Source organism: Aotus nancymaae, unplaced genomic scaffold (genome assembly GCF_030222135.1).
Source record: "Aotus nancymaae isolate 86718 unplaced genomic scaffold, 86718_ANA_hifiasm-v0.15.2.pri h1tg000011l, whole genome shotgun sequence".
Lineage (NCBI taxonomy): Eukaryota > Metazoa > Chordata > Mammalia > Primates > Aotidae > Aotus > Aotus nancymaae.
The window spans coordinates 39,353,412-39,369,533 of NW_026988422.1; the positions used below are offsets into that span (position 1 = coordinate 39,353,412).

Sequence of the window (16,122 nt, forward strand, 5' to 3'; positions counted from 1 at the left end):
GTGGATGAATTTTTTTTTTTTTTTTGAGGTGGAGTCTTGCTCTGTCACCAGGCTGGAGTGCAGTGGCGCAATCTTGGCTCACTGCAACCTCCGCCTCCTGGGTTCAAGCGATTCTTCCGCCTCAGCCTCCCGAGTAGCTGAGACCACAGCCATGTGCCACCACGCCCAGCTAGTTTTTTTGTATTTTTAGTAGAGACAGGGTTTCACTGTGTTGGCCAGGACAGTCTTGATCTCTTGACCTCGTCATCCACCCGCCTCGGCCTCCCAAAGTGCTGGAATTACAGGCATGAGCCACTGCGCCCGGCCTGTGGATGAATTTTAATTAGTGATTCCGTTTCTTTAATAGATATGGAACCATTCATATTTTAATTTTTTGATATTTGTTAAATTGTATTTTGCAAGAAATTTATCAATTTCATTTAAATTTTTAAATTTATTGGCATAAAGTTGTCCATAACATTCTCTTATCAATTATTTAATGTCTGATAAATAGTAGTGATATTTTTAATTCCTTATATTGGTTGTTTGGCCTTTCCCCCTGCCTTGTTCAGCCTTGCTAAAGATCTGTCAGTTTCATTAGTTTCGCAGAGTCAGATTTTGGCTTAATTTTCTCTATTGCATTTTCCTCCTATTTCATTGGTGTCTACTCTTTATTGTTTTTATTTCTCTGCTTCTTTGAATTTAATTTGTTTTTCAGCTTCTTGAGATTGATACTTAAGTAATTTTTAATCTTTTTCCATTTCTAATATTCACATATAATGCTATATACTTTCCTTTAAGAATGAGTCCACATGTGTTGAATCCTGCATGAATTGTTGTATTCTATTTTTATTATCACTCAGTTCAAAACTCTCTAATATTCATTGTAATTTCTAGTTTCATGCCTGGTTATTTAGAGTTATATTGTTTAAATTCCAATTAATTAGCTAAGGGATTTTTTTAGTCTTCTTCTTAAATTCTTCTTCTCTTATTATTATTATTTTTTGGTTAGAATCTCATACTCAGAGAACTAATTCTTATTTTAATTCCTCTTTAGACAGAGACCATGCTCTTTATGATTTCAATTTTTGAATTTGGCAAGACTTACTTTAGGATCCACTTAGGGTTGAGTTTTATAAATTACATATGCACTTGAAGAATGCATATTCTGAAGTTTTGGGTGAGGGGTAGAGACCTATGTATATCAATGAGCTCAAATTTATAAATTATGTTTTCCAAGTCTTACTGACCTGGAATATTTTCTGCCTGCTGATTTTTTTTTGACTGCTTATTATATTAGTTAATGTGGTTGTGACTTTGTCTGTTTTTTCTTTAAGTTGTTGGATTTTAAAATTTATATATTTTGAGGCTGGTTATTAAGCAAATAAACATTTAGAATTCTTATAGTTTTCTGCTGTTGTGACCCTTTTATCATTATGAAATGTCCCTGTTTATCTGTCTGTAGTGTTATAATACTTCTTGTGTTAATAGCTATATTTTTTGATATTAATATTGCTACCCAGCTATCTTTTGAGTTAAATTTTCCATATTTGCCTTTTTTTAGATTTAATAAGTATTTTTCATTATTCAATTTCTCCCTTTTCTTAGTTGTTAGTTATACACTATTTCATAATTCCTTTAGTGATTACCTAAATGATGGCAATATGCAACCTTGATTTGCTATCATAAATTCATGATTTTACCACCGTCTGGACGATGGAAGAACATTATAGTTTTTTTTTTTTCTTCACGGAGTTTCACTCCTGTTACCCAGGCTGGAGTGCAATGGTGCAATCTCAGCTCACCGCAACCTCCGCCTCCTGGGTTCAAGCAATTCTCCTGCCTCAGTCTCCTGAGTAGCTGGGACTACAGCCGTGCGCCACCATGCCCAGCTAATTTTTGTATTTTTGGTAGAGACGGGGTTTCACCATGTTGACCAGGAGGGTCTCAATCTCTTGACCTCATGATCCACTCGCCTTGGCCTCCCAAAATGCTGGTATTATAGGCATGAGCCACCGTGCCCAGCCAAACATTATAGTTTTTAAACTCTCCTTGTCAGCCTCTCACCCCCTGAATTCTCTCTATATTTTAGATTTTAGAAGACATTACTATTATTGTTTTGAATAGCCAATATTTATCTAGTTTTACCTACATATTTATCTGCAAGAGGGTTCTTCAGGTTTAGAAAATCCAGATGAAATGGATTTCCTCTAGCATCATGTTTTTAAACCTGAAGAACCCTCTTTACTATTTCTTTTGACATGGGTCTGCTGGAAACAATTTACATTAGTTTTGTTTATCTGAAAACATCTTTATTTTGCCTTCATTTCTTAAGGGTATTTCCACTGTGTAAAATTCTGGATTTGTGATTATTTAAAGCATATAAAAGATGTTATTCCATTATTTTCTTGCTTCCACTGTTTCTTTTGAGAAGTCAGCTTATATTACTGTTAAAGTTTGATTTGTTTCTCAAGTTATTTTTAAGCTTTTCCTTTTATCGATTGCTTTCAGCATTTTTACTGAAATTTTCCTAAATCATGAATTTTTTTGTATTTGTCCTGTTTGACATTAACAGTGCTCTTGAATCAGTGGTTATTTTGTCTGGAAATTTTTAACAGCGTCTCTTCTTGCTTCTGTCTCACTTTCTCAATGGTCTTGTTGGAGTCCAGTTATTCCATTTACTATGTTAGACCTTTTCAGTTTTTTCATATATCTGTCATGCTTTTTTTTTTTTTTTCTTTTGAGACAGGATCTCACTCTGTTCCCCAGGCTGGAGTGCAGTGGTCTGATTGCAGCTCATGCAGCCTCGGCCTCCTGGGATCAAGCAATCCTGATCCTCCTGCCTTAGCTTCCTCAATAGCTAGGACTACAAGTGCATACCACCATACCTGACTAATTTCTAAAGTTCTTGTAGAGATGTTGTCTCACTTTGTTGCCCAGGCTAGTCTCAAACTCCTGGACTCAAGTGATCACCATGCTTGGCCAGTCACACTTTTTTTTTTTTTAATTCTTTTTCTGTGCATCACTTTTGTTATTTATTTATTTAAATTTTTAAAGAAAATCAGCAGCAAAACACTCAAGATCAACAATAATAAAAAAAGGGTTACTTCATTTTTATTTGATTTTTACAGACACTTTTTGCCAAGATTACTTAGACTAGTACCTTTTATGACACTCTAACTCTTTGATGAGAGGCAGTAAGCACTAAAATACATTCTCCTCTCTCTTATTTAGAGATGAATTCAGATACATTAAGTTGCAAGTAATTTTATGCTTAAGGCTTGCACAACACTAAAATATATAGTAATAGTAGTCATTATACAAAATTATGAGTGAGTTTATGATATGGTTTGTATCTGTGTCCCACCCAAATCTCATGTCAAATTGTAATCCCCAGTGTTGGAGGAGGGGCCTGGTGGAAGGTGATTGGATCATGGGGCAGATTTCTTGTGAATGGTTTGACACTATCCCTGCCTTGGCACTGTATAGTGATTAAGTTATCATGAGATCTGGGTTTTTTTAAAGTATGTGGCACCTCTCTGCCCCCTCTCTCTTCCTCCTACTCCGGCCATGTGATATTTGCACTCCCCCTTCCCCTTCTGCCACAATTGTCTGTTTCCTGAGGCCTCCCCAGGAGTGGAGGAGATGCCAGCATCATGCTTCCCGTACAGCCTGTGGAACCATGAGCCAATTAAACCCCTTTTCTTTATAAGTTACCTAGTCTCAGGTATATCATTATAGCAATGTGACAGTAGACTACTACAGCTTACCTATGAATGTTTCACAAATTTATAGGTATGCTTTTTGTTTGTAACAATGATTAAGAAGGTGAGAGCATTACTTGTCTTTATTGGACTAGGGCTAGGGATGCTATGTAGTCTGCAATGCAAGGGACAGTTCCTTACAAGGGATCAATAGTTATACTTCTTACAGGACTTTTCAACAGTTCTGCTGGAATATTCATGTAGGTGATATGCTGTAATAATAATATTACCTTATACTCTTAGTACCTTTTACACATAAACCCTAAAATGTATATTTTAAATCTGTTAGGTAGAGATTGAATTCTCCACGGATAGTACACAGAGGGTATATTCTGCTTTGTTTGTTTGGAACTTTATGGAGAATTAGCCAAAATTTCGGAAAATCACACCAGCTATCTTACTCTGCTTATGCTATGATTGTTACTTAAACAACTGATATTTTGTTAGCAATGAAGCACATAATCTGAATATGTATTTGAGGGGATTCTACATAGATAGATGGAAGCATCTGGTCACTTCATTGCTCTTCTGCATTTCATAAGGAAAAAAATATTACTTTATTATAAATTACTTCACTTCATTTTTTCCTTAAAGTTGAAGCATCATCGTGTATATTGATTTAAAAAAAAATCTGTATGCATGTGATATTAGTTACTAATTTTAGCTGAAGATAATTATAATTTCATTTCAGATTTCTGTTATTAAACGGAAGGTCTGGAATCGGAGTTTGAGATCAACTGGATACCACAATATTTGCTAAAATTTACTTGAAATCACAGAAAAGACCCAACACAAAGAGACCTCTTTATTACTATATTTATTTATTATTTCTACTATTCTTTTAAAAAATTACTATCGTTACACACAGCGGTTTTAGGCACTATCAAGCGTCCACTGCCTGCGGGCTGGGAACCGTTGCGCCGGTCTTCAGAAGTGCTCTTAGGCAGGCACCGGCGAGACACGGACCGGAACCTTGGCGCTGTGACGCTAGTTTCCGGCGGGCTACTTAGAGCGCAGAACAGCTCTGGGCCAAAGGACCATGAGAGGGCCAGAGCCGGCTCCCGAACCAACGATGGAGGGAGACGTGCTGGACACACTGGAGGCGCTGGGGTGAGAGCTTTTGGAGACGCCTTTTTCCTGAAAACATAACCTCTCCTTCGGCCTGGCTGCTTGGCCTACCTCCCTTGGGCCTCTGTGGGCCTGGGCGGCCATCTGTAGGCCTCCTTGCCTGCCTGGATCCCTCCGGCGCCGACGGAGTTAAGCGGGAGGCGGGAGAGAAATCTATTTGGGGGGTGGAGCAGGGCCGGAGAGCTGGGGTTCTTGGCCCCCTCTTCCAAACTTCTTGCCTCGAAACTGTGTTGGAGGAATCCGCGGGGTGGCGTGGAGCGCCCCTGCTAGCACCGGTTTTCTGGGCGATCCCGCGCCTCGGGTGATATTTGTGTTGACGTAGTTGTGGCGCCCGGAGGGAGGTGCTGGAACCTGAACTGCCGTTAAGGACTGTTGTCTCCTACAGTGTACAACTTGTGGCTTACTTGGGGGCTGGAGTGAAGGGCTTCTGCTTTGACCGCAGGAAGTGTTTTAGTTCATTGCGAGTTCATACATTCAACCATTTCATCCGTTCGTCAATATATATATTAGATTGTGTATTCATTTATGCATATTTACGTTTGTAAATTTCCCCAAGGCAGGGGAAAAAGACAGTTTTCAGATTACTCTAGGCTTACATGGTCGTGCAGGCTACAAGTCTGCTGCAGAGTGGAATTTACAATGCAGTATGGTAAGTGCTGTGAGAACTCTCAGGTGGAGGTGGGGGTAATGTTAATACTTACAGGTGTGGTGGTTCGTAATCTCCCCCTCAACCTCATCCTGTTTTTCCACACAGCCCTTGTCCCTGGCCAAATTATGCCCTGCCCATTCATTTGTCTCTTGAATTCTCCTTCTCCCACGTTTTATTCTTCCTCCTCCCCAAGTCAGCTCCTGGAAAATTGATGCTTTCCATATTTTATTCTCTGATGTATTCTCATCAACACTCTAGAATGGAGTCTCTTGAAGTAAATAGTGGTTGAAAGAATGAGTAAATGAATGAAGCAGAGCATACAGAGGCGAGTCCACAGCGGTAAGCATAGGACCAGATAGTTTAGTCAAACAGTGCACATTAAATGAAGAGCTTGGAGCCATCTGCACATTTGTTTGCCCTGCTACATGCTGTTGTTTCTTGATAGGGGAAGCTGTGCCTTTGCAGTGTCATTATGAAGCTTGAACCAATCCCACACCCCACTTTTATTTTTTCTAAAACTGCATTTGTCATTCTATGATCTATTTCTTTAGTTGGACTCTTATAATATCTACTTTACAGTGACCCAGTGTTGCAGAGTCTTGTACTTAGTAGATTGTGAATATATATAACGAACAGTGCCATTGATTTTTTAGTGGACATTTTTACTTCTGTGAAATCCCTTGGAAATTCTCACTTAACTTGGTTAAGATGGAACCAAAACAAGAACTGAAAATACTTAGTAGAATTATTTAGGCTCCAAACAGTTTGAGCTCCCAAGTACTTCCGGTAAGAATATTGGGATCTCATAAATGGTTTATGAAAAAGGAAAAGGCAGTGCTTTTCTTTTTTCTTCATTTCTTGGACTTATTGTCATATTATAGGTGGTTTGGAAAATTCATTGCTATAATCTTGATTTTTATCAAGGAAAATTAGTTTCAAATTATTCAACATGGAAAGTAAAACAGTTGACACACTCTGAAATTAGTTTTTCTTGGAATAACTATGAGGACAAATTTTTGAAGTTTGAATTCCCTATGATAATAAGGTGTGAAAAAAGTAGTTATTTACAATATGTGTTGTAATGGGACACTGTTTTCAAGTATACATGTAGATAGTGAATAATGTATTTTCGGTTGTAAGATATTTAGGATATGAGTGAAGGTACTTGAGTTTGTCATGTAAAATAAATTAATGGGAGGCATTTAAAGGGAAAATACATGAAAGGACAAATTAGTGATACAGGTTAAAACAGGCTAGGCTAGGAGTCAGTCAGTTTTCTCATCTGTGAAAAGAGCAGGCTGGAGTAGATGATTTTAGAAGTCTCTTTCTGTTCTGATAGTTTCTGATTTTGTGGAATAGTATATCTCAACGCTGGAAGTACATCAGAATTATGTGGAACCTGTGAAAACTGTTCCAGTCTGGTATATACGACAGACTGACTGAATCATAATTTTCAGAGATACAGTACAGACCTGTATATTTTTAAAAAGATCCACAGCCTTGGTTGAGAAACACTATTATGGGAGAAGTTTTCTTTAAATATTTGTTGAGCACAACTGTATATTGGATCTTGTTCTGAGGAGTCAGTGGTGAGCAAAATAGACTTGATTTCTGCCCCTGTGTAGTTTACAGTCTAGTTGAGAAACAAACATGATCACAAAAATAATTATAAACTATAATAAATGTGTCAAAGGAAAAGAACAGGGTGATATAACAGGAGGATCTAAGAAGTCTTAGGGGTTAGCGATAGATTCCTGAGGAAGTGACATTTGAATTGAAGTAGGAAGAGTGAATAGAAGTTAACTAGTTGAGGCTGGATGGATGAAAAAGGGGGACAAAGATATCCTTAGAGTGAGAAGAAAATGTGAAGACCTTGAAGTGGTAAGGAGCTTGCTATATTAGAAGAACTAGAAGTAGGCTAATGTGGTTGGAAGGCAAAATGTGAGGGGCAGAGTGGTGGGAAATTGGATTTAAGAGTTAGGTGAAAATCAGGACGTGCAGCCCCTTTTAGTCTGTGTTGTGGATTTTATTCTTGATCATAACAGCAATGGGATGTGATTGAAGAATTTTAAATAAAAAGGGAGTGATTCGATGTCTAGTCTGAAAGTTAGGTCTGTCAGCAAGGTGGAAAATGGATTGGAGAATTTAGTTAATAGTCTGGGAAAGAAATGATGGTTGCTTAGCGGCAGTGGTTATAGAAAAAACTACATTACTGGACTCAGTGATTGATTGGATATTAAAATTCAAGGATTCATTTCTCTTTATTTTTAAAAATTTTTAATAGACACAGGGTCTTGTTATGATGCCCAGGCTAGTCTTGAACTCCTGGCCTCAAATGATCCTCCACCTTTGGCTTCCCAAAGTGCTGGGATTACAAGTGTGAGTCACCATGTCCCACCAGATTAATTTCTTCAGTTGGTATTTATTGAGCACCAAAATGAAATGATACATCTTAGAATGTAAATTGGATACAGAAGAATGTGAAGATAGGAGAGAGCTGGTAAATAGGTTGAATGCAGAGGGATCAATGGAATGGAGGTAATGATGATATCAAAGAATAGTTAGTTGTAGGTGAGTGGTCAAAGAAGCAAGCTGGAAGAATAGATAAGAGGTTGTGGTCAGGGAGCCACATGTTTGGATTAGTGATTTTGGAGGTGGAGTAGTTCCAGGTAATGGCAAGAGTGCAAGGGGTGCTGAATGACATGTTGTTGCAGGTTGGAATGTAGAGCTCAGGGTGTGAGATAGGGTATACATACAGACTTTAAGGAACTCAGTATAATGGCAAGAATAGAAGTGGAGAGGAAAACTGAGCAAAGAGGGTGCTGGGGAGTGTCCAAGAGGTAATAGATGAAAACCACAAGTGAATGGGTGGCAAATTTGAGTGGCCTGTGCCTCAAGAGATCAGGAGATATTTATAAGATAATGGGAGAGCAGTGATAATGATGCTGTCTTGGTAAGTACAGAGGACAGAAACCCTACTATCTGACCTTTAGGAATTTGAGAGAATAAAAAGAACTAAAGCTAGAGATGGTAGGGATAATAATCTTTCTTTTTTTTTTTAAGAAAGAATTTTCCAACAGAGTCAAAATAACAGAAATCAATAATCTATTCTCTTCCAGGGTGGGAAGAAAACCTCCTTCCTCACAGGCTCGAGACTATGGCTAGGTGGTAAAAAGGTTCGAGACTAGAGCTAGAGTTCAGCCCCCAACCTTGGGGAGACACAGAAAGGGCCCATGTGAAGCACTTGGCAGGAGGCAAGCATAGCCTTTGGGCCACAAGACCTGATGGCCACTGGGATACTGGCCTAGAAACAAGTCCTCATCTTCCCAGAAATGTCTTATTTTTCTCTGCAGTAGCTGGCTGGAGAAAGATTTTGGAAAGGTGTGTGCCTGGAGCACCCAAAGGCATACCCTTCCTTTTTCCTTGGCATAGGCCTTATAACACGGAGGAAAGGCCATGGTTTGGCGATGGAATCTTCAATAGTCTTCTTCCGTATAGAGCTCAGTGGCTTTTAGCATGGCAGGAGAGTAGATGAGCTACCTTGGGAAGAGTCTTGGTCTTTCAGCTTCTCCTCCACTGAAACACCATATTCTGGGCCTCAGTTCATGGCAGAGCACACACACATACACACACACACACACACATAAACACACACACACATCTCAGGAACCCAACAGCTCTGGAGCAGGTAGCTCTCAGAATTGTTGGTCTGGCATTTGCCTGCTTGGCATCTAAGCTGTCCTAAAGCTCTTTCCAATCACTTCTCACTATTTCTAGGCCCATGTGGTAAGGTGCTCCAGCTTCCACTCTGTCTGTCAGATTATCATAAAGGCATGATGTAGTAAAGACCCCTACTGGGATGACTGCTGCTTGGAAGCAAGGAAGGCTATGGGGCCCGCTCCTACCCAAAACTGGTATAGACGTTGTCTGCTCTGCTTCTCAAAGGTTGGGATCAGGTTCAGTAACTCAGTATCTGCCATGTCATCAAACCAGGACTGCACAGGCACTGCATTCTCTGGGTAGAAGATGTAAGAAGCAGACAAGTTGTCCAGGATGACAGTTTTCCTGAGCTTCCTCCCCAGGCGGCTAAGGTTCCTGACTTAGCAGCCCTGGTGGAACACTCAGGACTCATGGAATAAGTGAGCCCAGAACACCCCACCCCGATCCAGGAGATTTGTCACAGGGTCGGCATACTTGGCCAGGTTGGCAGTGAAGAGAACACATTTAAAGAGTTCTCCATTTGTCTCTTTCCACGTGGGGCTTCTTGAGCACATACACCTACTTGATGGCGTCCTCAATCTCTGTAGACACTGTGAGGCCAGCATTGTTGCTGGGCTTAAAGATGCACAAGAGTGGCCGGGCGCAGTGGCTCACGCCTGTAATCCCAGCACTTTGGGAGGCCGAGGCAGGTGGATCACGAGGTCAAGAGATCGAGACCATCCTGGTCAACATGGTGAAACCCCGTCTCTACTAATACAAAAAATTAGCGGGGCATGGTGGCGCGTGCCTGTAATCCCAGCTACTCAGGAGGCTGAGGCAGGAGAATTGCCTGAACCCAGGAGGCAGAGGTTACGGTGAGCCGAGATTGCGCCATTGCACTCCAGCCTGGGTAACGAGCGAAACTCCATCTCAAAAAAAGAAAAAATGCACAAGAGTTTCATCTGGGTCAGTGACCACACATATCCTTTGACCTTCATGTCACCTTTGGAGCAGTCATGTCCCTGGGATCTGATAAAAGTGGTACTGGAGACACTGGAGCAGATCTGACTTAGTAGTGGTATTGGCTTCCTCCTCATATGCACCAGCTTAGTGAAGTGCTTGACTGGCCTACATGCTGGGTGCGAAAATAGCAGAAATGGGCCTTGAAGATGTTATATCCATGAGGCTTCTTTAAAGAGGACTTGGAGACCAGGCCTTGCTTGGTGAGCACCAGGGCATCTTCCCTCTGTGCCTGGGTGATGATGGAACTGTGTTCCATTTAATTCTGCAGACTCAGGCTGGCTGGGTGGAAGAACCAGTGCACCCACGGTCTGGGCTGGCCTGAGGGGCCTGGGCTTGGGCTGGCTGCAGCTCCTGAGACTCCAGTTTCCACAGCTGTTCACATACCCTCTGTCCTTTCCTCCCTGGGCTGGGAAGCGAGGTGGCCTGTACCAAGGGTGGGTAGCCCAGGCGTGGGCTCCCCTGGGTACCCTGGCTCCGATCTCCCAGCAGCAGCTCTGAGCTTCTCAGTTTGGGTCCAAAATGGAGAATCCAGAGTAAAAATGAGAGGGATAATCTTTCTGAGAAGAGATGGACAGTATAGCAAAATATCCACTATGTTGTGGATGGAAGATAGTGGAAATTCTGGGGAAGCAGGGAGAGGTGGATGAGAGGCAAAGGCAATAGGTTGGGTAAATGATGGGAAAAGAAAGGGTCTTATATTTTATCTGTTGGCTGAAGAAAATAGTAAATTAGGCCCTGGCTGTATTGTTGAGGAGAGTTGCCAGCAGCCCTAATGGACTGAAGATTTGGATCACCCAGCTTAAAGCAGTGTTAGACCAGCAACTATGGTTCCAGGATATAAGGCTATGGGGGACGGCCTAAGCCTAGGGGAGATGTTCCCAGTGTTTGGAGTAACAGTAGCACTTTGATGATTAACTAAGAATATGTAGAACAAACTAGGAGGTAAACGCAGAATGGCATTGGAAATCATACTAAGTATGAAATAAATGTGATAAACACTAAGTAGTTGCTAAATGTAGCATAAATAGACTCTTAAATGCCCTCTCTAATTTCTCACGTACTGCAAGAGGAGAAGGAGTGATGATAAATATTGAGAGTTTTTTTTTTTAATGAGAGTAAAAAAATCAGTACTAAGCTGCTTAAGAGAGATTGGTGGACTAGCAGCAGCATCATCACCTGGGGTGAAGAAATGCAGAATCCCAGACATCATTCCAACTCTACTGAATTAGAATCTTTATTTTAACAAGACCCTGAGGAGACTCACATGCACATAAAAGTTTCAGAAGCACTGTTCTTGCCAGAAAAGTACTTTTATATTCTTATTCAGTTATCTAGCAGAATATTTTTAGACACTTCTATTGCATAAGACTATTAGATATATTTCTGGATGGTGACAGAACAATAGGGGTTAAGAGTGTGGGACTATGGAGATAGGTTGTGTGGCTCAGTTACAGACAATTGTTAGCTATGATTATGGCCATCCCAGAGGAGTTATTTACCTTTATCTTCCTGAACTTCCTCATCTGGAATGTGAAGCTAATAGTAGTATCTACCTTATAGGGTATTGTGGCAATTAAATGACGCAATTTATATAAATCATTTAGCACTGACCTAACATAGAATTAACAGTTTCTAAATCTTAGCTACTATTGTGATTTTGATTGTTATTAGATGTTCAGGTATGTTAAATGCATTTATTTTTTCCTCTTTTTATTTTTACCTCATCTGATGAGCTAAGGCATTAAAGGTTAGATTTTTTTTTTCCAAATTCAGTATTTTTTGTGATTTGAGCAGTATTTGTTGTTTATCATTGGCATTTCAGTTTAAAAAACTTATACCAGTGTGAATTAGTTAAATTTTTTTCAAGGGTTTATGAGTATTATTTTATTGCAGAAATGAAAGCAAGTAGGAGGAAATAAGGTGTTTACTATTAAATCTTATTGAGAGACATTGTAAGACATGGAGGAAGGCTAACTCATGAAGAACCAGTCTTGAGCTGGGGGTGCAGAAATAATGTTCTAGTCTCAGCTCTGCCTTTACTTGGCTATGTCAGCTGGACCAGGTTATTTCCTTAGTTTCCTTATAGTTGTAGACCGAGGTCTAACAAGACCTGTGTGAACGATGGAGCTTTTGGATTAAATATGAATTTAAATGCTAGTGCTGTCTTCTGATTCTACAGAATTAGGATAATGCTACCTTAAAGCATTGCTGTAAAGATTAAATGAATTATGTCCAGCCTGCTATATAAGGCAGGTTTCCTAATGTCATGAAGTCTTAGTTTCTTTACCTACAAAATGAGGATTTGAAAATACCAGGACTCATCCTTCATCTGATATAACCAGAGAATTCAAAGAAAAAGAAATACGAGTAGTCTTTAAGCATATGCAAAGATGCCCTATGCCTTGCTCAGAAGAGAAATGTAAATAAAACTATACTGAGCTATCAGATGGTCAAAAATCCAAAAGTTTGACAACCTTAGTGAATTATGAGGGAATGGGTACTCCAATACCTTGATGGTACAACCCCTCTACAGGAGAATTTAATGGTATCTAGCAAAGTTACATATCTATTTACCCTTTGAACCAACAGTCACACCTCTAGGAATCTGTCCCAGATATAAACTGACAAAAATTGGCCGAACTGTATAACAAAACACTAGAAGCAATCCAAGTGCCCTTTAGTAGAAGCTGATTAAATAAAATATGGTGCATCCAGACAGTGGGGTAGTATATAACTGTAAAAATAGTTAAATAATATCTCTAATTACTGATCTCTACTATATGTAAATATGTGTGGATGTGAGCATATATGTGTTTAAAGCAAGGACTAGAACAGTATATAGTAGGCCACCTTTATTTTAAAAAGGAGACAAAAATACATATATTTATATTGAAAAACATGATGGAAGGACAACCCCAAACTAATAAATATGGTCACCTATAGGGAAGGGAGGGAACAGAGTGGAGGATACAAGATTAAAATTGCAAACTAGATTTTTCTGATGTACCTTGTTTTTTTAAGTTAGACTTCGAAACTATATTAATGTTTTACATAATTATAAGACAAAAATGAAATCAAAAGCAATAAATCTCTAAAAATTAAAAGCTAAATGAAACAAATGTCTATTGATATATCAAGTAGGTGGTTTAATCACATGGGATGGAATTGTTTTTCTGTATATCCTTACAGGAATACCTTATAAATATAAAAAAATTAAACTGTAATTTTGTTGTTAATAGCAATACTGGATTTCCTATTCTGAAGCCGTCTGTAATTTATACCTATTTTAATATATATTAGGAATTTGTAAATGTTATTAAAACAAAAATTTTCATTGTGAGAGAAGATAGATAAAAATGTAAAATAAAATATGTAAAACCCTACAATTCTAAATTCCAGTTGGAAATAGCAATATGAACTCCTGATATAGTATGTCTTAAAAAGGCATAGAAATAGTGACCAACCTTTGGTACCAGATTTTGTACTCTAAATACCATTAAAAAGAATCAGGGCTCCTTGGAGAAATGTCTGATTCCAAGTTGAAGGCAGGAACATGTTGTGGAAAGCAAGGAAAGCATTCAGAGAGTACGGGAGAACAATCTAAAGGGCTCCTTTGGCCTGCATGAATGGGCTACTACAAACCAGAGATAGAAGAATTTGAGTATCAAAAGAATAATAACTGCAATGGATTAAAACACATTAAATATATTATCTATAAGTTTATAATGTTAACAAAAGCTCAGTTGCAAAAGAATCATAAAAGTAGAAGACTGATCATCTAATTCAGTTAATATAGTATATAAAGTGTTTTGAAAATGTAAGGTTCTTCTGAAATACAATTTGCAGAAATGTTTAAAATAGTAAAGTTATAAATAAATAGGGCCAGGCATGGTGCCTCACACCTGTAATCCCAGCACTTTGGGAGGCTGAGGTGGGCGGATCGCTTTAGCTCAGAAGACCAGCCTGGCCAACATGGTGAAACCCCCTCTCTACTAAACATACAAACATTAGCCATGTGTGGTGGCAGGTGCCTGTAATCCTAGCTACTCTGGTGTCTGAGGCAAGCAAATAGCTTGAACCCAGGAGGTAGAGGTTGCAGTGAGCCGAGATTGTGCCACTACATTCCAGCCAGGGTGACAGAGTGACCCCTCCTCAAAAATATATATATAAAATAAAATAAAAGGTTTAGGTTAAAGTGATCTAATAGGTTCTTTTCAACTTTAACTTTTTAAAATTTGTAATTTGTATCTGCTTTTCTCACTATATTTTTGTTGTAATTAATATAAAGTTATTAGACTTTATGCTGTATTTGACTTTGTGATATCTATGGTATTTATCTTAAAATTGGTAATTTTACTGTAACATGTTAAAATATAGGAAAAAAGCCAAATGTTAATTATATAGAGCAGGAATGAGCAGACCATTTCTTTAAAAGGCAATATAGTCATCATTTTCAGTTACAGCTGCTTAACTCTTCCATTGTAGTGTGGAAACAACCATAGCTAATTTGTAAATTAATACATTTATTGGCTGTGTTCCAATAAAATTTTATTTACAAAAACATGCAGTAGACTTTGACACAGAGTATAGGAGGTTTTTTTGTTTGTTTTTTTGTTTTTAACTTATATGTCTTCCTCTCTAGGTATAAAGGACCATTGTTAGAAGAACAAGCCCTTACAAAGGCTGCAGAGGGTGGATTATCTTCACCTGAATTTTCAGAGCTCTGTATTTGGTTAGGCTCTCAAATAAAATCGTTATGCAACTTGGAAGAAAGTATCACGTCTGCTGGTATTGCCACATTATGTTTTATTTACCTTTCTGCTTAATAGTAAAATAAACCAGTAACTTATGGCTTATAGTTTTATCAATAATGTGCCCACTGTACAAAGAAAAATCACATATTGCAAAGAACTTCAGTATGTGATAGTAAACATTTTTGGGTTGAATTTATATTAATCCAAAATTGATATTTAAATTTGCTTTCAAACTATAAGCAATTACTATTTATCTGCTATTTTTTTTTCTTCCTGACAGCTCTGATATCTGCTGTCTAAACCTTAGTATTTGTTTTTTAGAAAAAGTAGAGTCTGAATTTGATTATTGAAAAGTTTAATTTTTGAATGGTACTCATGTTGAATTAAGGCTTAAAATATTATATATATGTGTGTGTAATTCCTAATTTAAATTGTGTTCTGAAGCTTGTAGCTCAGGAGGATGTGGATTCACATAGGAATACTTCGGCTAAAAACTTCTGTACTAGCTCATAAAGCTTCTTTAATTCATCACCATCTTAGTAACTGGAGTCCTGTGGGTCTTCGGAATAATTTTAGATATTAATAGTATAATAAAAAGAAAAAGTAAAAATTATTGTGCATTCACTAGGGGTCAAAGTAGCTTTTTCTTTGAAAGATAATATTTTTTTCTTTAGAGATGGGGTCTTGCTGTGTTGCCCAGACTAGACTTGAACTCCTGGGCTCAAGCAATCCTCTTACCCACCATCCTAAATAGTTGAAACTTTAGGTGCGGGCTACCGCACCCTGCTTATCCTTTTCCATTGTTTTTTAATAGTTCACTTGATGCAAAGTAAAATAATTTGAATGCTAAACACATAACATGAGTGCCTACATAATTGTATTATGAAATAAAAATAAACACTGAGGGTTAATTAGATGGTTGCATTTATTTTCTGAGTATATAGAAATACAGTAGAAAGGGATCATTGGTTCTGAAGTGAAGTAATAATTATAGGCATAATAATGCTTTTACTATTTTAGTTGTTAACATAAGCTTCATGATCACACATTTAAGGATTTAATGTGAAAATTTAGAATTGACTGTAAAGTGGAAATAAGTAGATTTTATAGTAGTGGATTATATGAT

The 16,122-nt window shown here is 38.3% G+C and overlaps 1 protein-coding gene and 1 pseudogene across 1 annotated transcript in view; one reads left to right on the forward strand and one right to left on the reverse strand.

Moving 5' to 3' along the window:
• The first annotated feature begins 4,747 nt into the window (after positions 1 to 4,747).
• The window catches only part of FAM98B (family with sequence similarity 98 member B), a 29,624-nt gene continuing 18,249 nt past the window's right edge, over positions 4,748 to 16,122 (forward strand). The window contains exons 1-2 of the mRNA XM_021674835.2: positions 4,748 to 4,853; positions 14,885 to 15,030. Coding sequence (XP_021530510.2) covers positions 4,783 to 4,853; positions 14,885 to 15,030 — 217 coding nt within the window. The 5' untranslated portion in view covers positions 4,748 to 4,782. The remainder of the gene's footprint in view (positions 4,854 to 14,884; positions 15,031 to 16,122) is intronic.
• Positions 9,407 to 10,498, reverse strand: LOC105725820 (carboxy-terminal domain RNA polymerase II polypeptide A small phosphatase 2-like; annotated as a pseudogene).